This window comes from Tachyglossus aculeatus, chromosome 9 (assembly GCF_015852505.1).
Source record: "Tachyglossus aculeatus isolate mTacAcu1 chromosome 9, mTacAcu1.pri, whole genome shotgun sequence".
Lineage (NCBI taxonomy): Eukaryota > Metazoa > Chordata > Mammalia > Monotremata > Tachyglossidae > Tachyglossus > Tachyglossus aculeatus.
The window spans coordinates 28,875,247-28,899,096 of NC_052074.1; the positions used below are offsets into that span (position 1 = coordinate 28,875,247).

The window sequence follows — 23,850 nt, forward strand, 5'->3', positions numbered from 1 at the left end:
TGGCAAGATAGATGAGACTGAGGTACAGTAACTAAATTGGCATTAGAGGAATCAAGTGTGCAGTCTGGATTGAGGTAGAGCAGCAAGGCGAGGTAGGAGGGGGCAAGGTGATTGCTTTAAGCTAGGGAATGGAGGAAAGGAAAGAGCCAAGTTTGGTTCTCATTCTTTCTCCTCCAGTGCCATTTATTATTCAGATGAGCAGATTCTCACTGACACCAGCCCAAACCCCGTTAAAATACCATCTCCTCCATGACCCCTATACATAATCATCCTTCCCACAGTCCCAGATGTCAGAGAATAATAATAATTATTATTATTATGGTATTTATTAAGCGCTTACTATGTGCCAAGCACTCTTCTAAGCACAAAGTAATGGTCAGGCCACTGCTGTGGAGAAGCAAATGCTGGCTGTTTCCTTGGGAAGCTGTTTGGTTTTAGGTATCCTGACCACAAACCACAGAGGGTGGGGAAGATTTAAAAGCTGCCTAAGCCATTCATCCTCTCCCTAGTACACCTACTACTGGATCTGGATTCAGGTAGAGCTGGGTCCTGCAGGGAGAGAACAAGATCCATGTTCAGGTGAATCTGTGCACAACCATGGTTTCCAGCAGTCGGTCCTGATATCAGAGCACAATCCATCTTCGCTGATCTCTTGGGAGAAGAGATGTTTGGAGCTTGTTCATCAGGGGCTTGGATACTTTTTTACTTTTACTTCCCAGAGGCAAGAAAGTCAGTCCTGCAGAGATGATGTCCCGAATGGTGCTGCTCCACTGCTTGGTGTTACTTCTGCCTGTAGAATCCTGCACAGCGGCATTCCGGGTGAGTAAGGGGCTGTGGGTTGGTAAAAATTCAAACCAGGTCTTGATTATCTAAGCTCCTTCATTCAGGGGTAGCCTAAATCAACATTTTTTTAATGGTATTTGTTAAGCACTTACTATGTGCCACTGAAGAAGGCAATGGTAAACCATTTCCATATTTTTTACCAAGATCCACTACCAGAAAGAGGCAAAGGTAGGATGTTCTGGAGAAAGCGGGTCCAAAGAGTCACTATGAATCGGAAGTGATTCGACAGCATCTGACCCAGACCTATGTGCCAGATACTGTATTAAACACTGGGGGAATTACAAGATAATGAGGTTGGACAGAGTCCCTGGCCCACAGTGGGCTCTCAGTATTAATCCCCATTTTACAGATGAAGTAACTGAGGCACAAAGAAGTTAAGGGGCTTGCTCAGGATCACACAGCTGACAAAGCAGTGGAGCTGAAATTAGAACCCAGGCTCTTCTAACTCCAAAGCTCATGTTCTATCCACTAAGCCATGCTGCTTCTCAAATTCTCAGATAATCCAAAACATATCTTAGCAGATCAAGTCTAACAATAACTTGCTTGTTACCACATCTTGCTTCCTTTCCTTAAGTTTTTAGTTGCCATCCATCAATCAACGATATTTATTGATGTCCTTTTTGTGCAGAATTCTCTTCTTAGGCTGTGAGTCTCACATGGGACAGGGACAGTGTCTAACCTGATCATCTTGTTTCTACCCCAGCCTTTAGTACAATGCTAGATACCTAGTAAGCGCTTCACAAGTACCACAATTATTATTATTGATCACTTGACAAGAGGATAATTAAAATGAAAAGATACAGTTCCTTTCCGAAGAGGTTACAATCTAATGGATGTAGATTTTATGAAGTAGTGAAATACCTGTAATTTAGCAACAGGAAGGGTTAATAATGGAATAAAGGGGAATAATCGTCTAACAACAGAATAATCATTCCTGAGTGAATAGAGCCAGGATTTTAAGCATACTAGTAAAGTACACAAAGAGCTGAACCAAATATTAGATTTTATTTTTATTTTTTTTTAATTTTATGCTAAGAAGTGACTACTAAGATCACTTTAAATGTGGGCCTCAATTTCCTTTAGGTAAGTAGTAATCATTAGGGTTGCTTATGCTTAGGTGTTTATGGGTAGTGAAATGACTCCATATGTATAAGTTTGTATTTCTGGTCTTATGCAGTTGTACCTTTTTGTGTATCGTATGTATGTGTCTATTTTTTTTTCTGTCACTTGTGTAGATATTCGTGTTTTTACTGTTCATCCATTGGATTCTAAGTTCCCCAGGAACTTGGGGCCACCTGTTTCCCATTCTATGGGTTTGAAAAGCAGTGTTCTGCACCCGGTGGGAAGTCCTGACCAGTAATTGATATTAATTGACTGACATTGAATTTCTTTGGAATAGGGCCAGTATACTCCTATTCTCTGCCTCTTCCCCGATGTGTAATTTATTTTAATGTTCGTCTCCCCTGCTACATTGTAAGATCATCATCATCATTATTATTGTGCACTTATCATGAGGCAAGCACTGTTCTAAGTGCTGGAGTGGATACAATTTAATCAGATTGGACACAATCCCTGTCCCACCTGGGGTTCAGTCTAAATAGGCAAAACAGGCCCTTATGTTGCCGACTTGTACTTCCCAAGCACTTTGTACTGCACACAGTACGCTCTCAATAAATACGATTGAATTAGTGAGAACAGGCGGTGAATCCCCATTTTACAGATGGGGAATCCAAGAAACAGAAAATTTTGGCGATTTGTCCAAGGCAGTTGGCAGAGCTGGAATTTGAACTCAGGTCCTCTGACTCGCAGATCCATGCTCTTTCCACTAGACCGTGATGCTGAGGGTTGCGATCATGTCTGCCCACCCTAATTATTGTATTATCCTCTCCCAAGCCCTTAATGCAGTGCTCTCTACGCAGCACCCAATAAAAACCACTGATAGAGAGTGAGGCGTCTTTCCAAAATTAGACTTCCCCAAGTTGGTAAGGAATTCTACCTGGACAGACACCTGTGTTGATGGTGGACAGACACCTGTGTTGATGGTGGACAGACACCTGTGTTGATGAATATCTATATATATACACATCTTTCTCAGCCAGCTTCCACATGCTGGTTTCTGCAGAGGCAAGCTGGGAAGGGAGGGACATCAACATAATCCCCTTGTGACTCCCAACATCAGAGTCCCCCAACCTTCCCTCCCCCAACCCCTGCCCTAAGCCTCCTGTATCCAACTGCTCCCATTTCCAGGCTCAGGTTGGAAGACAGATGGAGGTATGAGATGAATTCTGTTGGAGCCTGTTCTTTCTCAAGCCTGGACTTACCTCCCATGATGTTTTCACAGAAAGCGTTCTGGATGCCAAATAGCTTATGCCCCAGGGGCTGATCGGCAGGTCTGTGGTACTAGGAGCCAATAGGGAACATCTGGGGGAGGATAAGACACAAGTGAGGTCTTCCTCATGCTATAACAGTGGCCAAATGTCAGTTGAGGCAGGGATCAGGGTCCCTCATTCAATCATATTTATTGAGTGCTTACTGTGTGCAAAGCACTGTACTAAGTGCTTGAGAGAGTACAATACAACAGACACATTCCCTGCCCACATCGAGCTCACAGTCTAGAGTGTTTGAAGAGAGCCACTAGTTCTCTAGACTGTAAGCTCATTGTGGGCAGGGAATGTGTCTTTTTATTGTTATACTTATAGTTTACTCTCCCAAGTGCTTATTGCAGTGCTTTGTATACAGTAAGCATTCAATTGATACAATTGAATGAATGCCAACCCACCATGTCCATTTCCAACTGATTTCCCCTGTGCCCTCTGCATTAGTCAGCTCAGAGGCCACCTCCAGTACAGGCTTAACCCAAGGTAATGCAAAATGGGATTTGTTCTTTTTTGTTGTTTTTAAGTGTTTTCTATGTTACAGGCACAGTACTAAGTGCTAAGGTAGATACAAGCTAATCGGATTTGACACAGTCCATGACCGACATGGAGATCAGATCCTTAATCCCCATTTTTTGCAGATGAGAAGTAATGCGGTCAAATGGATAGAGCAAGGGCCTAGGGGTCAGAAGGACCTGGGTTCTAATCCCAGATCCTCTAGTTGTCTGCTGTGTTACCTTGGGAAAATCACTTCAGTTCTCTGTGGCTTAGTTACCTCATCAGTAAAATGGGGATTTTGACTGTATGCCCCATGGGGGACATGGACTGAGTCCAGAAAGCTTAGCTTGTATCTATCTCAGTGCATAGTACAGTGCAGGGCACATAGAAAGTGCTTAACAAATACTATAAAAAAAAACCAAAATCTGAGGCACAGAGTAGTTAAGCAACTCACCCTAGGTCACAAAGCAGATAAGTGGTGGAATAGAGATTAGAACTCAGGTCCTCTGACAAACAGGCCCAAGCTTTTTTTATTAGGCCATGCTGCTTTCCAGATTCACCTAGCCAGGGTGTCATTCCTAACCATCCAGCTTGGAATTTTAGAAAGCCAGAGTTCAGGGGCTATCTGAAGAGGGTTCTTTAGGGCCTGGAATTGAGTCTTTCTTCCTTGGGTAAGCTCTTGGTGCTTTGGCCTGTGCCTTGGAGGGTTCCAACTAGGAAGAGAAGGAGAGAGAGGGAGAAGGAGATCTCTTAAAGTTCGTGGGGGCCTTGGGGGAAATTTCAGCAGCTGAGCCCCGAATCCCCCATAGGCTGAGTGAGGAGATGCAGCAGCAGCAAGCTCCCTCAGTCCCTCATCTGCCATTGTCACTCAGTCGATCTTATTTATTGAGCACCTGATGTGTGCAGAGCTCTGTACTTAGCACTTGGGAGAGCACCATGTAACAATAAAAGGACACATTCCGTGCCCACATGGAGCTTATAGTCCATTGTCAGAGGATTGATATTAACAATCCCCTGGAGGACAGAAGCTAACTGCCTAATTGCTGAGGATGGCTATTGGCGATCAATCAATCGTATTTATTGAGCTCTTACTGTGTGCAGAGCACTGTTCTAAGTGCTTGGGAGAGTGCAGTATAACAGAGTTGGTAGACAAGTGCCCTGCGCACAATGGGTTTACAGTCTAGAGAATTAATGACCCTGGCCCTGGGCCCTGGACCCTGGTCCAAAATCAGACCTTTGGGTTTCCCACCCTGGTGCTCCTGGAGAACACCAATCCATCTGGATGAGATTTGGGGACACTCTGGTGGTGGCACCCTATCTTTCCTCTCTCCCCTGTCCTCCCCATGCCATCAAACCCTGGGTAGGCCTCAGACATGGTTTCATGTAGATTTGGAGAGGCGCCATACATTCACTGGGAAGAGGAGGGCTCTCAGCCAGTACCTAAAGACTTTAAGCTCATTGTAGGCAGGGAGTGCGCCTGCCAACTCTATTATATTGTACTCTCCCAAGCACTTGGTACAGTGCTCTGCACACAGTAAGCACTCAATAAATACGACTGATTGTGAGTAGTAGCATTTATGGAGCACTCCCTGTGTGCAATTCACTGTCCTATGTGGTTGGAAAGTACAAATAAAGAAAGTGACACATTCCCTACCCAAAAGGAGTTTATACCCCAATATGGAAGGTAGACATGAACATGTTTAAAGATAATCAAAGGGAGTAATTGGATGTACAGTTACATGGCATACACATAAAAGAGCTCAGGGTGGTTATAAATACTTGCCCACGTGTCAGAAATTGCAGGTGGTTTGGTACGTAAACTAATCCTTTGGACTGTAAGCTTGTACTCTACACTGTGAACTCATCCTCTAAACTGTAAATTCACCCTCTAGACTGTAAGCTCATCCTCTACTTTGTAAGCTCGTCCTCTAGACTGGAAACTCGCTGTGGACATGAAGCATGTCTACCAACTTTGTTGTATTGTATTCTCCCAGGTGCTTAGCGAGTGCTCAGTAAATATGACTGATGATGACTCATAGCTAATTGGGCAAGCTTGTTGTAGGAGGGGGTGGGATTTTAGGTAGGCATGGAATATGGGGAAGGCCGTGGTGTGTCAGCTTGGTGGAAGGAGTGGAGTTCCAGGTCAGGGGAACTGCGTGAGAGAGGCAAAGAAGGCGGGACGGGCAAGAACGATGTACTTGCAGAAGGTTGTAGTAAATTCTACTTTCATTTCTCACTAGCCCATCAGTAGAAGCAAGGTTCCGGTGACCCCCAAAGTCGAAGGTACGTATGACATATAAAACAGAGTGGGATATTGGCAAGAGGGGAGATGATGAGTTGGCTGTTGCCTTGGCACTCTCTTGGGGCTAGTTAGCACATTTCCCTGCCCCTCAGGGAGGCTGAGGGTCAAAAAGTTTAAGTCAGTTGCCCAAGTCAAGTTAAACGGTAAGGCAAACCTATGAGAAGCAGCATGGCCTAATATGTAGGGAATGGGCCTAGGAGTCAGAAAGGACCTTGGTTCTAATCCTGGCTCCACCACTTTGCTCTATGACTTTGGGCAAATCACTTCTCTGGGCCTCAGTTACCTCATATTTAAAATGGAGATTAAAACTGTGAAGCCATATGTGGGAAGGGGACCACGTCCCACCTGATTAGCTTGGATCTACCCAGAGCTTAGTACAGTGCCTGGCACATAGTAAGTGCTTAACAAACACCATTTTTTAAAAGACAGCAGAACTTTGGTCCAGGCTAGCCATCACAAAATTGGTAGACATGATCCTTGTCCACAAGGAGTCTAGAGGGGGAGACAGACATTAAAATAAATTACAGATAGGGAAAATGGTAGAGTATAAGGGTATGTACATCAGTGCTGTGGGGCTGGCGTGAGGTGAATATTGAGTGCTTAAGGGGTGTAAATCCAAGTGCAAAGGTGATGCAGAAAGGAGAGCGAGTATGGGAAATGAGGGCTTAGTCAAGGAAGGCCATTTGGAGGAGCTGTGATAGGAGGGCTTTGAAGGTGTGAGCCCCCCGTGGGACAACCGAGCACCTTGTAATCTCTCCAGCGCTTAGAACAGTGCTTTGCACATAGTAAGCGCTTAATAAATGCCATTAAAAAAAAAAAAGTGGGGAGAGTGGTGATCTGTTGGATATATAGTGGGAGGGAGTTCCAGACCAGAGGCAGGACTTGGGAAAGGGGTTGGTGGTGAGAGAGATGAGATTGAGGTACTGAGATTAGGTTGGCATTAGAGGAGTGAAGTGTAAGCCGGTTGTGGTATCAGCGAAGTAGGAGAGAGAGAACTGTTTGAGGGCTTTAAAACCTATGGTAAGGAGTTTCTGTTTGATACAGAGGTGGATGGACAACCACTGGAGATTTTTGAGGAATGGGAAGACCTGAACAGAATTTTTTTTAGAAAAATGATCCATGCAACAGAGTGAGGTATGGACTGGAGTGGGGAGAGGCAGGAGGCAGGGAGGTCAGTGAGGAGGCTGATGCAGTAGTCCAAGCGAGTTAGGGTGAGTGTTTGAATCAGTGTGGTAGCAGTTTGAATGGAGAGACAGGTTGTTAATGCTAGAGCCGCTATGGAGGTGGAACCATCAGGATTTGGTGACAAATTGAGTATGTGTGTTGAATGAGAGAGATGAGTCAAGGATAATGCCAAGGTTACAGGCTTTTGAGACAGAGAGGATGATGATGCTATCTCTAATGATGGTGAAGTCAAGGAGAAGACAGGGTTTGGGTGGGAAGAAGAGGAATTCTCTTTTAGACATGTTAAGTTTGAGGTGTCGTGGGACATCCAAGTAGAGATGTCTTAAAGACTGGTCATCTTTTCAAATCCTGGGAGTTCCTGGCCACATCACAGCTAGGATTTCATCCATAATAATAATAATGATGGCATTTATTAAGCACTTACTATGTGCAAAGCACTGTTCTAAGCGCTCTGGAGGTTACAAGGTGATCAGGTTGTCCCACAGGGAGCTCATAGTCTTAATCCTCATTTTACAGATGAGGGAACTGAGGCACAGAGAAGTTGTGACTTGCCCAAAGTCAGCCAGCTGACAATTGGCAGAGCCAGGATTTGAACCTATGACCTCTGACTCCAAAGCCTGTGTTCTTTCCACTGAGCCACGCTGCTTCTCTATCCTGCATTACCCAAGCAAACCTGGCCCCTACGCCTCTCTGGGTGCCTAGCCCAGGAGAACATCTACTGTTCTCCGCTACCAACCACGAGGGGCCACAGGGAGGACTGATGATGGCAGAAATTGCTGTGGGTGGAAGCTGACAGCTGGTGGAGGATTCTGTTTTCTCACCTGAGGCCTTCTAGGTCACTTTGGAGCTCTCCCCATCCCAGATAGTTGGCTGACTTTGAAAGGGAGTCTCCCTAACATCACCTACCAAACCTGCCGGCCTGGGTGCACCTGGGCTGGAGATTTAGCCGCCAGGTAAACCCTGCTGGGAAGGATGGAAGGGAAGGAAGGCAGAGGAGGATGAAATAGGTAGAATATGAGCCTGGGAGTCAGAAAGCCCTCCGTTCTCATCACGGCTCTGTCATTCGTCTACTATGTGACCTTGGCTAAGCCACTTCACTTCTCTGTGCCCCAGTTACCTCATCTGTAAAATAGGAATTAAGACCTGATTATCTTCTATCTACCCCAATGCTTAGTACAGTGCCTGTCTTGGAGTGGACAATGTATCTTGGAAGAGTTAACCCTATTTGGGACTGCCAAAGTTTAATGTGTGGGCTCCATTCCTACCTACTAAGTGCCCATTTTCTCACCCACAGTACTATGCTGTTCCCTCCTTTTCCATCTCCTTATCCCATATACTATGGCTAAGCAGATCCCAGGCTTCTAGAGAATCCATTATATTGCTGCTATTTGTTGCTGAATTGTACTTCCCAAGAGCTTAGTACAGTGCTCTGTACACAGTAAGCATTCAATAAATACGATTGAATTGAGTTGAACTTACTGAGTACTTACTGTGTTCAAAGCACTGTACTAAGCACTGAGAAAGTTCAGTAGAGTAAATAGACATGATCCCTGTCCTTAAGGGATTTACAGTCTAATATGAGAATGGGTGGAGGGGGAACAGACATTAAAGTCAATTACAGGTAAGGAAAGCAACTAAGTATAAGGATAATAATGATAATAATAATTGTGGTTTCTGTTAATCGCTTACTCTGTGCCAGGCACTGTACTAATCACTGGGGTGGATACAAGTAAATGGGGTTGGACACAGTCCCTGTCCCGCATGGTGCTCACAGTCTTAATCCCCATTTCACAGATGAGGTAAATGAGATGCACAGGGAAGTGAAGTGACTTGCCCAAAGTCACACACAAGACAAGTGGAAGAGCTGGGATTAGAACTCATGACCTTCTGACTCTTAGGCTTGTGCTCTATCCACTCTGCCATGCTGCTTCCCAGCACTTAGATATGTACCTAAGTACTGAGAGGGGGCAGTGAGAACTTAAGGGTTTAGTGGGAATTAACTCTAAGCCATGGATGATGCAGAACGGAGCTGGAGTAGGGTGGGGAGATGAGAAGCTAGTCAGGGAAGGGCTTCCTGGAGGAGGTGAGATTTTAGTCAGACTTTGAAGATGAGGAGAATAGTGGTCCATCAGATACAAAGGGGTTGGGAGTTCCAGGATGTGAGGATATGAGCAAGGAGGGCTACCATAACAGAGGAGATCAAGGCACGGTAAGTAGGTTGGTCAAGGAGCCAAGAGTGTGGCTGGTTGTAGAGACCAGTGAGGTGGCGGGGAGAACTAATTGAGCACTTTAAAGCTGAAAGTGAGGCGTTTCAGATCAATATGGACGTGGAAGGAAAACCTTTGGAGGTTTTTGAGAAGTGGGGAGATAATAATAATAATTATGGTATTTTTAAATGCTTACTATGTACAAGCGCTGTACTAAGCTTTGGATACAAGCAAACCGGGTTGGACGCAGTCCCTGTCCCACATGGGGTTCACAGTCTCGATCCCCATTTGACAGATAAGGGAACTTATGCAGGGAGTAGTGAAGTAACTTGCCCAAGTCCGCAAAGCAGACAAGTGGCGGAGGCAGGATTAGAACCCATGACAACCTGACTCCCAGGCCCGTGCTCTATCCATTGTGCAACATTGTAGAGTGATTTTTTTTTTTGAGGAAAATGATGTAGGCAGTAGAGGGAAGTGAGGACTGGAGAGGGGAGAGGCTGGAGTCCCGGGTTGGGATGTCAGAAGCAGGTGAGCCCCAAAAGGGGGCTGGGGGTTGCTGGGAAGGACAGGGGTGATAACTGTCAGAGAAGCAGCATAGCTCAGTGTAAAGAGCCCGGGCTTTGGAGTCAGAGGTCATGGGTTTGAATCCTGGCTCCTCCAATTGTCAGCTGTGTGACTTTGGGCAAGTCACTTCACTTCTCTGTGCCTCAGTTACCTCATCTGTAAAATGGGGATGAAGACTGTGAGCTCCATGTGGGACAACCTGATCACCTTGTATCCCCCCAGCGCTTAGAACAGTGCTTTGCACATAGTAAGTGCTTAATAAATGTCATTATTATTAATAAATGTCATTATTATAACGGTGCTCTCTCCCACAGAGCAATGCCAAGGCCCTTGTGTGGGCCATTCCCGTTGCATCAAGGCTTGCACCTCCAACTTGGAGGGAGATGAAGGGTTCATGTGCCGAAAACAGCAATGGCGGAAATTCACAGACACGTGTCGGACCCTGAATGCCTCCACGTTGTTTGCGGTGAGAGCCTTGCATGAGCGAGAAAGCGAGGGAGGGTTTCTTGAGACGTGACCCGCCGCGCGAACCATTCAGGCCGTGTTCCGTGGAGGAGACGGAGATTGCTGAGTCTCTGCTGCTGGGGCTTGGTTTATCCCTTCATCTCTCACCTGGTTTCTCCCTAGCTCAGATAAGACACTGAGGGAAGGTTTCCCAGTTTGATGGGATCAATCAATCAATCGTATTTATCGAACGCTTACTATGTCTGCTGTGTGTCCTTGGCCAAGTCACTTCACTTCTCTGTGCCTCAGTTACTTCATCTGTAAAATAAGGATTGAGACTGTGAATCCCAAACCGGGCAGGGACTGTGTCCAACCCGATTTGCTTGTATCCACTCCAGCGTTTAGTAGAGTGCCGGGCACAAAGTAAGTGCTTAACAAATACCATTATTATTATTATGTGCAGAACACTGTACAACCAAATTGGCAGACATACTCCCTGCCCATAATGAATTTAAGGTCTAAAAGGAGAGACGTGTAAGTGATAGTGACTGGTTGGTGGTCCCAAGCTTGAGGTACTGGATCAGTGTGGCCCAGCCCCAGTTCCACACCTCCTAAGGGTGACCCCTGGACAGTGATCCCTAGACAGTGTCTGGCAGAGACTGAGAAACTGCTAGATTAGAATGGAGTTGAGCCAAGAATCCAAGAGGGCTGCATCTCTCTGCCTCATGAAGTCTCAGCTGCAAATAGTCCTTTACAAGCTTACAAATGAGGCAGAGCACCCACAAACTGTCATCTTCCACCTCCTCTTCCTCCTCCTCCTCTTCTTCCACTTCTCTCTTCTCCCTCTCCTCTTCGCTCTCTTCTTCATCCTCCTTCTCCTCATCTTCCTTGCTCTCCTCCTCATCTTCCCTCTCCCCCTCCTCTTTGACTACGACAAGCCTCTCTGGGATTCCCACCAATTGTTATTCCTACGTTTCGTTTTTTTGTCTTCAGATGCCTCATTCATTCATTCAATTTTGTATTTATTGAGCGCTTACTGTGTTCAGAGCACTGTACTAAGCTCTTGGGAAGTACAAATCAACAACGTATAGAGACGGTCCCTACCCAACAACGGGCTCACAGTCTAGAAGGGGGCGACAATCAATCAATCAATCGTATTTATTGAGCGCTTACTGTGTGCAGAGCACTGTACTAGGCGCTTGGAAAGTACAAGTTGACAACAAAACAAGTAGACAGGTGTCAATACCATCAGAATAAATAGAATTATAGCTATATACACATCATTAATAAACCCACACATCACCAATGCCTCCAGTGGGAGGGAAAAATGAAAGCCAGGCATACCATAAACATGAAGCTGTGTAGCCTAGTGGAAAGAGCACGGGACTGAGAGGATCTGGATTCTAATCCCAGCTCTGCCACTTGACTGCTGAGTGACTGTGGGCAAATCACTTAACATCTCTGTATCCCCATTTCCTCATTGGTAAAATGGGGATTTGATGCCTGTTCTTCCTCAGAACTTAGCCTGAGCTCCATGTGGGACAGGGACTACATCTGACCTGATTAACTTGTTTCTACCCCAGCGCTTATTATGGTGTTCCTCACATAGTAAGCACTTAATATATATCACTGTTATTATTATTGTTGTTGTTATTTTTATTATACTCCAGTTCTCTGACCATGGACCTGGTTTTGATTTCCTTAGGGCAGTAGGCATTCAGAGAATACGTTTTCTATAAAGGTGGAGGAAACTGGGAAGACCCGGATCATTTCAGACATTCTTCTGCAAAACTGTCCCAAGGATTTGTCCTGCATAATAGAAAATATACAAAAATCTCCTCGGATACCAGGAAACATTGCTGTTATCGTGCAGCTATTACACAATATTTCGAGGGAGTTCTCTGCAAATGTGGATGAAGCACAAATGCAAGTATGTATCATAATGATGATGATGGTACTTATTTCTTGTTAATGCTATTTAAGTGCTTACTATGTGCCAGGCACTGTATTGAGCTCTGGAGTAGCTACAAGATAATCTGGTTGGATGCAGTCCGTGTCCTTCAGAGGGCTCACCATCTTAATCCCCATTTTACAGTTGAGGAAACTGAGGTACAGAGAAGTGAAGTGATTTGCTCAAGATCACACAGCAGGCAAGCGGTAGATAAGGGAATAGAACCCAGATCCTTCAGACTCCCAGGCCTGTGCTCTAGCCATTGCGAAGCACTGTGTTGTGTGCAGGCATAGACACAGGATAATCAGATGAGACATAATCCTTTTCCCAGATGGGGTTCCTAGACTAAGGGGGAAGGAGAACAAGTATTTTTTCAGCATTTTAGAGATGTGGGAACCGAGGCACAGAAGGATCCAGTGACTTACCCAAGGTCAGACATCAGGCATGTGGCAGAGCCAGAACTGCAACCCGGGTGTCCACACTCCCAGGCCCGTAATCTTTCCACCAGCCCACGCTGCCTCCTTAAATGTTCTTGCTGTTGTCCTTGTCCAATTCACCGACCGTTACATCTTCATGTCATAGAGCTACAGCACCATGGCGAATCACATCCTCAACAGTCAGAGCATCTCCAACTGGACCTTCATCCCTGCTAGAAACAGTGGTTCTGTCCTGCTGCAGTCCGTGAACTCATTTGCCGGAAACCTTTCCGTCGGTAATCAACCCGTCAACATATCGGAGCTCTTCATCCACACGATGGGCGCCAAGGTATCGAAAGATGGCGCCGAAAAGAGCTTCCGCTTCTCAATGAGGGTGAACGACACCAGCGGTAGGGTCAGCGGGACGGTCCTCGTACCTCAGGAAGAGCTCCGGAAACTGAAGGCTCCCTCCCACGTCGTCAGTATCGCGTTCCCCACCCTAGGTGCCATCTTGGAGGCCAGCCTGCTGGAGAACGTCAGCGTAAACGGACTGGTCCTCTCCGTTGCCCTCCCCCCAGAGCTGAGGAGCGTCCTGCTGATTTTTGAAAAGATCAGCAAGTGGCCAGTGGCGAGGGCGAGGTGCGTGGGCTGGCACGCCGCTGAGAATTGCTGGGACGAGACAGTTTGTCAGCTGGCCAGAGATGAGCGAGACCAGGCTGTCTGCAGCTGCCGCTGTAGCCGAACGTTCACGTCCTTCTCCATCCTCATGTCCCCCCACGGGCTGGAGGGCCGAATCCTGACCTACATCACCTACGTGGGCCTGGGTGTCTCTATCTGCAGCCTGCTCATCTGTCTGTTCATCGAGGCCCTGGTCTGGCGCCAGGTGACCAAGACGGAGATCGCCTACCTGCGCCACATCTGCATTGCGAATATTGCCGCAGCCCTGCTCATGGCCGACGCGGCCTTCGTGGCTGCTTCCCTTTTGAGGAGTGGAGCAGACCACTATGATGGCTGTGTCACCGTCACCTTCTTCATCCACCTCTTCTACCTCTCCCTGTTCTTCTGGATGCTCGTCAAGGGGCTACTGATCCTCTATGGGATCCTGGTCGTCTTCCGTAGGCTCCGGAAGTCAGTCCTGATGACCGGCGCCTTCGCCGTTGGCTACGGCTGCCCTCTGGTCATCGCCACCATCACGGTGGCTGCCACCGAGCCGGGGAAGGGCTACGTGAGGCAGGAAGCCTGCTGGCTCAACTGGGACAATACGCGGGCCCTGCTGGCCTTCGTGGTCCCGGCCCTGGTCATCGTTGGGGTCAATCTGGTCACCGTGCTGTTGGTCATTGTCAAGACCCAGCGACCTTCCATCGGCAGCACCATGTCTCAGGACATGCAGACCGTCGTGAGGATCAGTAAGAACGTGGCCATCCTCACCCCTCTCCTCGGGCTGACCTGGGGCTTCGGCGTCGCCACCATCGTGGATGGCGGCTCCCTCGTCTTCCACATTATCTTCTCCCTGCTTAACGCTTTCCAGGTGAGTGCCTGGAGAACTTCTGATGGGGACCTAGGGGAGTCAGGTGGCTCTCGGTTGGAAAACTCAGCTAGTCAGGCCCCTGGTGATGGGAATTAAAAATGCTAAATGATGGGTGGTTGGTGTTACCGTCATAGTGTTGTCACCTTAATTTCATCCTACTTAACGTGGTGAGCAGTGTCAGGATTTGGAATCAGCCACTGAGCAGGAGGACTTACGTGCCACTCGGGAGGGATAAAGAGGTCCCACAAGCCACTTCAGGATCCCCTGTGATTAAAAAGGCATTGACCTTGGTCAACGGGGCGAGGCAAGATTTATTGTCTGGAAGACTGCATAACTAATATGACTAACTGTCGATGAATTTAATGTTTAGCATAAGGGACTGAAAAGCATAATTTGTTTCCTCTGATCTTCTGCTGCAGTAATGCTTTCCAATTATATTACTAGGTTGTTCCCTTTTTTTCTGGCTTAACTCTTCCAGGAAGTCCATGGACATCATTTGGGGCACAGGGGTATAATTAAGTGAAAGTGATTTAGAATGTTGCTCCAGACTTTCGAGCACTTGACTTTGTCTTTAAACTGAAATGTTTGTCCTGTGAATGGCTTGTAGGGACTTCTCTTATATTCCCTAACTTCTCTTTTTGTAATCCTAGAGATTGCCCTTCTCAGCTCTTTGCTGCTCTCTCCCTCTTCCTCTCCTTGCGTTACTCTACTCTTGGTTCCCATTTTATTGATTGAAACAAAACTGAACCCAGGCCTGTACTATGGATACTCAGCTATTCATGCATTTTGATCCCTTCAATGACTCATCAGTGTCTTCTCTGCCTGTCTTGACAAGGTAAATTTGGGCTTGAATTTAGTTTCTCTTGAGTTTTCCTCCTTAGTTCAGACCTAATTTTTCTCCAGTTTGATCCCTGGTCCTGGTTATTCTGTGCTGTTGGTGGGAGTTGGGGAGAGAGGGGAGGTGGGAGGATGAATTAACGTAGAATCCTGAAATCTGTTCTTCCCCGTGAACTTGCTCTCTTTTTAACCCACTCCTCCAGCACCTCCTCTATCCACCATCTCACATCTCCTCTGCTGCACTCTCTTTGAGTTTCTGTTCTGATGAGACACAACAATCCTGCTTAAAGGCAGCAAATTTCTCTGTTGCTTTAGTGAATATTTCCCCAGAAATGCTTTCATGTGATCATTTTAAAGAGAGTTGCCCCATATTCATAAGGTAAATCATTACTTTGGTCATTCCTCCAATTAAGATATTCTGTTTAAGCAGATAATCATAGCTAAACTAAATATTCATTGTTTAATAAATGATCTTTTTCTCTTTCCAAGGGCTTTTTCATCTTGTTGTTTGGAGTTCTCCTGGACCAGAAGGTGTGGTAGCCACTTTTGAGTGCTTTCGTATTTTATTATTATCGTTGTTAATAATAATTGTTATGATTGTGGTATCTATTAAGTGCTTACTATATGCCAAGTACTGAACTAAGTGCTAGGGTAGATACAAGGCAATCAGGCCCTACCTGTGGCCCACAGGCTAGTTGAAGGGAGAACAGGTAGTGAATCCCCATTGTGCAGAAGAGGGAATTGAGACCCAGGGGAGGTAAGTGACTTGCCCAAGGTCACACAGCAGACAAGTGGCTGAGCTGAGGTTAGAACCCAGATCTTCTGACTCGTAGGTCCATGTTCTTTACGAACATATGGCTAGTGACATGCTTGCCTTTGGATTCCTTTCATTCACTCATTTGTTTATGAGTATTTCCTGATGCCTACTGTGTGCAGAGCACTATTTTAGTTACTTGGGCAAGTGCAGTAAAAGTAAAGACATGCTCTCTGATCTTGTGGTTCTTGAAGTCTGATAAAAGAGACAGACAGTGGCCAGAGTTTTTTTAAATGTATTTAAGTGCTTACTATGTGCCCAGGATAGGTATAAAATAACTAGGTTGGACACAGTCCATGTCCCAAATGGGGCTCACAATCTTAATCTCCATTTTGCGGATGAGGTAACTGAGGCTGAGAAGTCAAGTGACTTGACCAACGTCACACAGCAGGCAGGTGGTGGAGCCTGGACTAGATCCTAGGTCCTCTACTCCCAGGCTTGTGCTCTTTCCATTAGGCCATTCTGCTTTTCAAGATTGTATGTATTCTGAGGGAGCAGAAGGAATTATGTAGACATGAAGTTCGTGGTGTGATTGATGGATTGATAAGACCAGAGAGAGCATCTCTAAGTGATGTCCAGCCCTTTATGTGTGAAAGTCTGCTGGATTTTTGAAACTGAATCCTCAATTTCTCAAATGCTTTTTGATCTGCAGATAAGAGATGCCTTAAAGAGCACATTTTCCTCATCAAAATGGATATCCAGATTATCAGAGGTGAGTTTTTCCACTCTTGAAGATTGGAGCGAAGTAATTTAAGGGTATTCAGCTGTGTTTCGCATCTACTAACTGCTGGGTTTGGGGTTTGGCTTAAACTTTGGTTACGTTTAACACCCTAAAAATATCTAGCCATGGAACGGACAAGCCGAGGAGGCAATCCAGCCCCTGGCCTGCCACCTCACCCGCATCTCACCAGTTCTGAAAACTGTTCTCTTGTGCAACAAAGACCATGTAGTAATCACACTTATTGTGTGCCCACTAGGTACTGTACACTGTACTAAGCACATGGTTAAATGCAACACAAAGAAGAGACACATACCCTCCCCATAAGGAGTTTACATTCTAACTGGGGGCTGTAAATAGATGTTTTAGCTAATATCTCAGCTTTATTGCTGGGAATAGTATCTATCACAGAAATTCTAGGAATTAAATAAAGCAATTTGGTCCCATAAAATCTGTAGTTATAATCTCATACAAAAAGCTCATCACCACCTGCAGACTGATGCAACCTTACAGCTATAATGTGGGCTAGGGGAGCAAGACTGCTCACCTCTCCCTGATCTCTCTGTCTCCTTAATCTTTCTCTTCCTGATCTCTCCCTGATCCCCAAAAAGATGAAGGGAGAGAAAGATTTGCTCTAAAAAAAATCTGACATCTAGGACCCGAGAGGGGTTCATCGTTTATCATAAATCAAGATTCCCAGGGCCTCTTGGTCTAGCAGATTTGACACAACTTACAAAGTCAATTGGTGCATTGTGATAGTCCGTGAAAGGGGCAGGATCATAAAAGCAGTTTTTCTGTTTTGTTTTGTGTTTTTAACAAGTGTCCTTTGTGGGCCCAGAGATTCCAGTCATCCTTCATACATAATGAGGCACTCTCTCAATGTCTGTATTGGGTCATCTTCTAGGACCTTCTGCCTGATATAGCATCCTCTTTGATCTTGGAAAAGTGCCCTTGGTTCTTTGAGGCAGTGATTGCTGCTTAACTTCCTCTCTGACCTATGGTTCTCTCGAGGGTTTCTGAAGCCGAAAACTCCTTCCTCTAGAGAGTGTACAGTCTAGACTGTAGGCAGGGAACATGTCTACCAATTCTGTTGTATTCTCCTAAGGCCTTAGAACAATGCTTAGCACACCCAAATGCTGCTCTGTGGATCTGAGAACTTTGGGCATTTGATATTCTCCCCACCCTCAGCACCACAGCACTTACATATCTATAAATTTTTTATTGTAAATTATTTCTACTAATGTCTGTCTCCCCCTCTAGACAGTAAGCTCATTATTAGCATAGAACATATCTGCCAACTCTGTTGTATTATACTTGCCCAAGCAGCTAGTACAGTAACAATAATAATAGTATAGTAACAATAATAATAATAATAATGTTGGTATTTGTTAAGCACTTACTATGTGCCAAGCACTGTTCTAAGTGCCGGGGGGGATACAAGGTCATCAAAATTGTCCCAAGTGGGACTCACAGTCTTAATCCCCATTTTACAGATGAGGGAACTGAGGCACAGAGAAGTTAAGTGACTTGCCCAAAGTCACACAGCTGACAAGTGGCAGAGTTGGGATTAGAACCCATGACCTCTGACTCCCAAGACTGTGCTCTTTCCACTGAGCCATGCTGCTTCTTAAGTACTCAATAAATGCCAATGATGATGATGATGGTGGTATTCTGCTGCACCTTCAACTCAAAATGTCCAAAGCTGAACTCCTCACCTTCCCTCCCAAATCCTCTCATCCACCCACCTGTCCCATCAGAGTTGACAACATTACCATCCTCTCTGCGCTGGGAGCCAAATCGAGCTGATTCCGTCTCCACAATATTTCCTGGACCTGCCCTTTCCTTTCCATCCAAATGGCCACCATGATGGTCCAGCCACTTGTCATGCCCCAGTTTAACTACTGCATCAGCCTCCTTGCTCATTTCCCTGCCTTGAGCCTGGCTCCAAGTGGATTTGCAGTGCTGAGCTGTGCTGAACCTCACTTCTCTACAACAACTATGCTTTAGAAGAAGAAACCTCTACCACTCACCTGTCCTTTATACCGCAGGGTTTCAGTGCTTTAGAAGAGCTTTGATACCCATCTAGTCATATTAACCTGGCAGCCCCTTCTATTCATTCAATCATTCAATCGCATTTATTGAGCGCCTACTGTACTAATTATTTATATCCTTCAGTATTTGCCTATATAGGTATAGGTAACTCTGTGTTCAATTATTTATTCCAATTCCATTATTTGTAAGTGTTTTCATATCCCAGTTAGACCATAAGCTCCTTGTGGGCAAGGAATATTACTTGTGGTTCTGTTTTATTTTTTGTAGTGTTTCATCAGTCAATCTTATTTATCAAGCACTGACTGTATGCAGAGCACTGTACCAAGCTCTTGGGAGGGGACAATCAGTGCATTACATTCATTGGGCACTCAGTAAATTCCATTTGTGTTACTGTACTTTGTATTTGTTAAGCACTCTGTGTCAGACACTGTTGTAAGCACTGGGGAAGATATAAGTTAATTGGGTTGGACACAGTTCCTGCCCCACATGGGGCTTACGGTCTTATGGTTTAGACTGTGAGCCCACTGTTGGGTAGGGACTGTCTCTATATGTTGCCAATTTGTACTTCCCAAGCGCTTAGTACAGTGCTCTGCACATAGTAAGCGCTCAATAAATATGATTGATGATGATGGTTTACGACTATTTCTTTCTTTCTCTCTGTCTCTCTGTCTCTCCCTCCCCCTCCTCCTCTGTGTCTCCCCCGGCTTTCCCTCTCTCTTTCCCCTTCCTCTCTCCCTCTTCCTTTATGTGCTTCTTGTGCAAAGGATCAGGCCAGTGACTGTCTCAGTCATGTTTTGGTGTTCTTTAGGAAGATTAAACACTGCTCTTTGAGATTATAATCCCCAGTTGATGGTGTTAGTAATTTCCACCATTTCACTTTACAGTTAATTTAGGCTTTTGATCAACCTTTGTTATATAATCTAGGGTTGATAATCCAGTCTCTGGATTTTTCCAGAAACTTTGACTTCGTCCTCAAATCCTCAGTTGTTTGGAAATTTTTGCCAAACATTAGTATCTCACCTCTGCTCTCAACCTCAGTCCCTCAGTTAGGTGATGGAAGTCAGAGGAAACGGAGGAAACCTTAATTAGTCCAATTTTTTCAAAGTATTGGTTAAGCACTTACTATGTGCCAGGCACTGTTCTAAGCGTGGGGGTAGATACAAGCTAATCAAGTTGTATGCAGTCCATGTCCCACATCAAACTCACAATCTTAATCCCCATTTTACAGATGAGGTGACTGAGGCACAGAGAAGTGAAGTGGTTTGCCCAAGGTCACACAGTAAATAAGTGGCGGAGTCAGGATTAGAACCCAGGTCCTTCTGACTCCCAGGCCCATATGCTATCTACTAGGCTGTGCCACTACTTTGCTATGTGTCAGTTGTACAGGTCCAAGTTTGGATAAAAGAGGAAGACTGAAGCTACCGGTTAAGAGGATTACATGCTAATTTCAATTATCCACGGTATTCCTGCCTTTTGTGACCACGGTTCATTAGCGACTGATAACCGTTTTTAACTATAATAATGTCGGTTTCCTCAAATAGCACCTTTCTTCAGAAGAACGCATTTCATGTCGACGCATCAAAGGACCAAGCTAGGAGCTGGCAGACGGCATATTTAGCCCAGGAGGTGAGTTCAGAGAAACTGTTTTTGTTCTCTTACCCTGGTTCACTTGCAAGAGAAGTGTACGTACCTGTAATTTATTTATATTAATGTCTGTCTCCCGCTCTAGTCTGTAGGATTGCTGTGGGCAGGGCAGGTGTCTATTATATTGTATCTGTTATATTGTTATATTGTACTCTCCCAAGCACTTAGTACAGTTCTCTGCACACAGTAAGCGCTCAATAAATATGATTGACCGACAGATTTTCACTTGTGCTTAGTGGATAGAGCATGGGCCTGTGAGTCAGAAGAACCTGGGTTCTAATCCCGGCTCTGCTACATGTCTGCTGTGTGATCTTTGGCAAGTCACTTAACTTCTCTGCACCTCAGTCACCTCATCTGTAAAATGGGGATTAAGAATGTGAGCCCCATGTGGGGCAGGGGCTGTGTCCAACCTGATTAACTTGTATCTACTGCAGCACTTAGGACAGTGTTTGGCACATAGTAAGCACTTAACAAGTACCATTATTATTATTACATTTGGAATATCGATTTCCAAAGTGGAAGTGAGCTGTAAATGCCCGGTGCTGAAGTGGCCACTTTGCTGCCCTCGCCATGGGTGGCAGGGGCAAGGCAAATGAGAGTAGTGGGCAGTAGGGGTGGGTGCAGCTCTTGATGAACCTGGTCGGTTTCTGGGCAGGCGAGAGAAACAGTCAGTCCTTAGAAGAGCAATTGGTCTGCTCGTCATGCCTGACCCTGCTGGAGTAAAGGAGTCTTCCTTAATCTCTGGAGAGGAGTTGATTTGCCAAGCCAATACCCTCTTCCAGGGCTCTCGATGGGAAGAGCTGTTCATCGTCAAATGCCATCAAGTCGTTTCCGATCCATAGCTACTCTTTAGACATATTTTCTCCAGAACATCCTATCTTCTGCCATATTTGCCATTACCTTCTTCTCCGCAAGTCTTTTCTCTTGTCTCCGATCAACATTTTGATCACTCGATCATCTGTCCTGGACAATTTCCCAGGTCACTGCTGCTCAGCACAGGTGAATCAACTTTGATGCTTCAGCTTAGATTCATTCATTCATTCAGTCAATCGTATTTATTGTACGCTTACTGTGTGCAAAGCACTGTACTAAGCGCTTGTGTACTAAGCACTTGATCTAGATCTTCCATTGTGGGTAACTCTGAAGAGGGAATATCTCTCCATGGCATAGCTCTAAGCTTCCTTAGCGTATGCACACTCCCCTGCCACAATAAGGCCGTGATTGATAGGAGAGGGGAAGAGCTATTGCACCTTTCAAAATTCCTAAAGATAATCAGGCTGGCTGCCTCCCAAAGCAGAAACAGTGTCAGTCAGTCACATTTATTGAGTGCTTACTATGTGCAGCGCACCATACTAAATGCTTGGGAGAGTACAATATAACAATATAAGAGACACATTCCCTGCCCACTACAAGCTTACAGTCTAGCAGGGAGACAGACTTTAATATAAATAAATACATTATAGCTATGAGCATAAGTGCTTTAGGGCCGGGAGGGAGGATGAATAAAGGGAGCAAGTCAGGATGATGCAGAGGAGAGTGGGAGAAGAGGAAAGGAAAGTTTAGTCTGAGAAGGCCTCGTGGAGGAGATGATGGCATTTATTAAGCGCTTACTATGTGTGCCTTCAGTATGGCTTTGAAGGAGGGGAGGGTATGAGGAGGGAGGGTGTTCCAGGCCAGAGGCAGGATGTGGGTGAGGGGTCGAAGGAGAAATAGATGAGATGGAGGCACAGTGAGAAGGTGAGCTGTTAAAGGAGCAAAGTGTGTGGGCTGGGTTGTAGTAGGACAGTAGTCATGTGAGGTAGGAGGGGACAAGGTGATTTCTTTAAAGCCAATGATGAGGAGTTTCTGTTTGATGCAGAGGTGGATGGACAACCACTGGAGGTTATTGAGGAGTGGGGAACATGTCTTGTACATTTTTGTAGAAAAATAATCCGGGCAGCAGAGTGAAGTATGGACCGGAGTGGGGAGAGACAGGAGGCTGGGCGGTCAGCAAGGAGGTGGGTAATAAAGTAATCAAGGTGGGATAGGAAAACTCAACAGAGTTTGGAGGAGTTGTACTGACCTGGGACTCCCAGGGCCACCCCAGAGAGCCTTAACAGAAGGGGCAGGTAGAGACAGCACTGGGGGGGGGAATTTGAAAGCACTCCCCTCCCCTCCCACTGACTTGGAAGAGATGCCTTTGTTGGCAATGATCCAGGAGGGGAAAAGAATGGCAAAGTCTGGGGCAGACTTTGAGAGAAGTGACCTAGACTAAGGGTTTCAGGCGGACATCTATAAGATATCATCACATGATGTTGGGATGTATCGACATCACTGTTAAGATGGTGGGGCAGGGGGAGGGTTCCCCGGAAGTCAGTCTTTGTTGGGAGAGATTGAAAATTTGCTTGGGGAAAGGTAACCTCTGGCAGTCAGAGCAAACTATCTGGCAGATATAAGATATTTACTAGGCACAGCATGGTTTTATGAATATCACTCAATCAGTCAGTGGTATTCCTTGAGTGTTTACTGTGGGCAGAACTCGGTACTAACAATGGAGTAGGAGAAGCAGCGTGGCTTAGTGAATAGAGCACGGGCCTGGGAGTCAGACGGACCTCGGTCCTAATCCTGGCTCTGCTACTTGTCTGCTGTGTGACCTTGGACAAGTCACTTCACTTCTCTGGGCCTCAGTTCCCTCATCTGTAAAATGGGGATTAAGAGCGTGAGCCCCATGTGGGACAGGAACTGTGTACAACCTGATTAACTGGTATCTACCCCATGATTAGATCAGTGCTTGGCACATAGTCAGTGCTTAACAAGTACTATAATAAGATATGTTCCCTGCCCCAAGGAGCTTACGTTCTAGAGGGGTAGACGGACATTAAAAAAAGGAATGCCACTATTCTTCTGAACTAGGTCAGTGTAAGTTGGAAGAGCTGGAAGAAGGTTAGCAGGAGAGGTGCTATCCTAATGTGGCTGCAGAGGAGTCTGGTACCCCGGTTTTTTTCAACTTGTAACGCCTTGTTCTTTCTTCCTAACAAGATGCCACCACTTTGGGAGAAGTGTTTCCCCAGAGAGGACACTTGCTTCATCTGGTCTTTCCGGCACACCAGGAGACAAAGGAAACTTCAGACGACATGAAATTGAAGCAGCGGGACAGGGGGTTATCGGCTGGCCTTCTCAGTCGGTCAATTGTATTTTTTGAGCACTTACTGTGTGCAGAGCACTGTACTAAGCACTTGGGATAGTACAGTACAACAATAGACAGGCAAATTCCCTGCCCACAACGAGATTACAGTCTCAAGGAATCATAAGAACATAAGCTATGCCCTCCTGGGCCAAGCCAGTGGTGCAAACAATCAGAATCAAGGAGCCCATGGCAACACCAATGTTAGCTTGAGGGAACTGGGTAATGCTTATCCTCCCCACGTTGATCCTCATGGTTGAGGATAAACCTTCTAACAGTCTTACGTTTTCCCCTCCTAACCCACCATGG

The 23,850-nt window shown here is 45.7% G+C and overlaps 1 protein-coding gene across 1 annotated transcript; it reads left to right on the top strand.

Annotated features, from left to right (window-relative positions):
• The first annotated feature begins 744 nt into the window (after positions 1 to 744).
• Positions 745 to 20,329, top strand: ADGRF2 (adhesion G protein-coupled receptor F2). Its single transcript, XM_038751870.1, has 8 exons — positions 745 to 819; positions 5,957 to 5,999; positions 10,289 to 10,440; positions 12,124 to 12,348; positions 12,952 to 14,313; positions 15,640 to 15,681; positions 16,617 to 16,676; positions 20,276 to 20,329. The coding sequence occupies exons 1-8, from the start codon at positions 745 to 747 to the stop codon at positions 20,327 to 20,329; spliced, it is 2,013 nt and encodes a 670-aa protein (XP_038607798.1).
• The last annotated feature ends 3,521 nt before the right edge of the window (positions 20,330 to 23,850 follow it).

What these genes read in the sequence shown, in the direction of transcription:
- ADGRF2 (XM_038751870.1), top strand. Translation starts at nt 745, where the DNA reads ATGATGTCCCGAATGGTGCTGCTCCACTGCTTGGTGTTACTTCTGCCT. An exon ending in GGTGACCCCCAAAGTCGAAG is followed by an intron (nt 6,000 to 10,288) that starts GTACGTATGACA and finishes TCTCTCCCACAG; the next exon opens with AGCAATGCCAAGGCCCTTGT. An exon ending in ATGCCTCCACGTTGTTTGCG is followed by an intron (nt 10,441 to 12,123) that starts GTGAGAGCCTTG and finishes TGATTTCCTTAG; the next exon opens with GGCAGTAGGCATTCAGAGAA.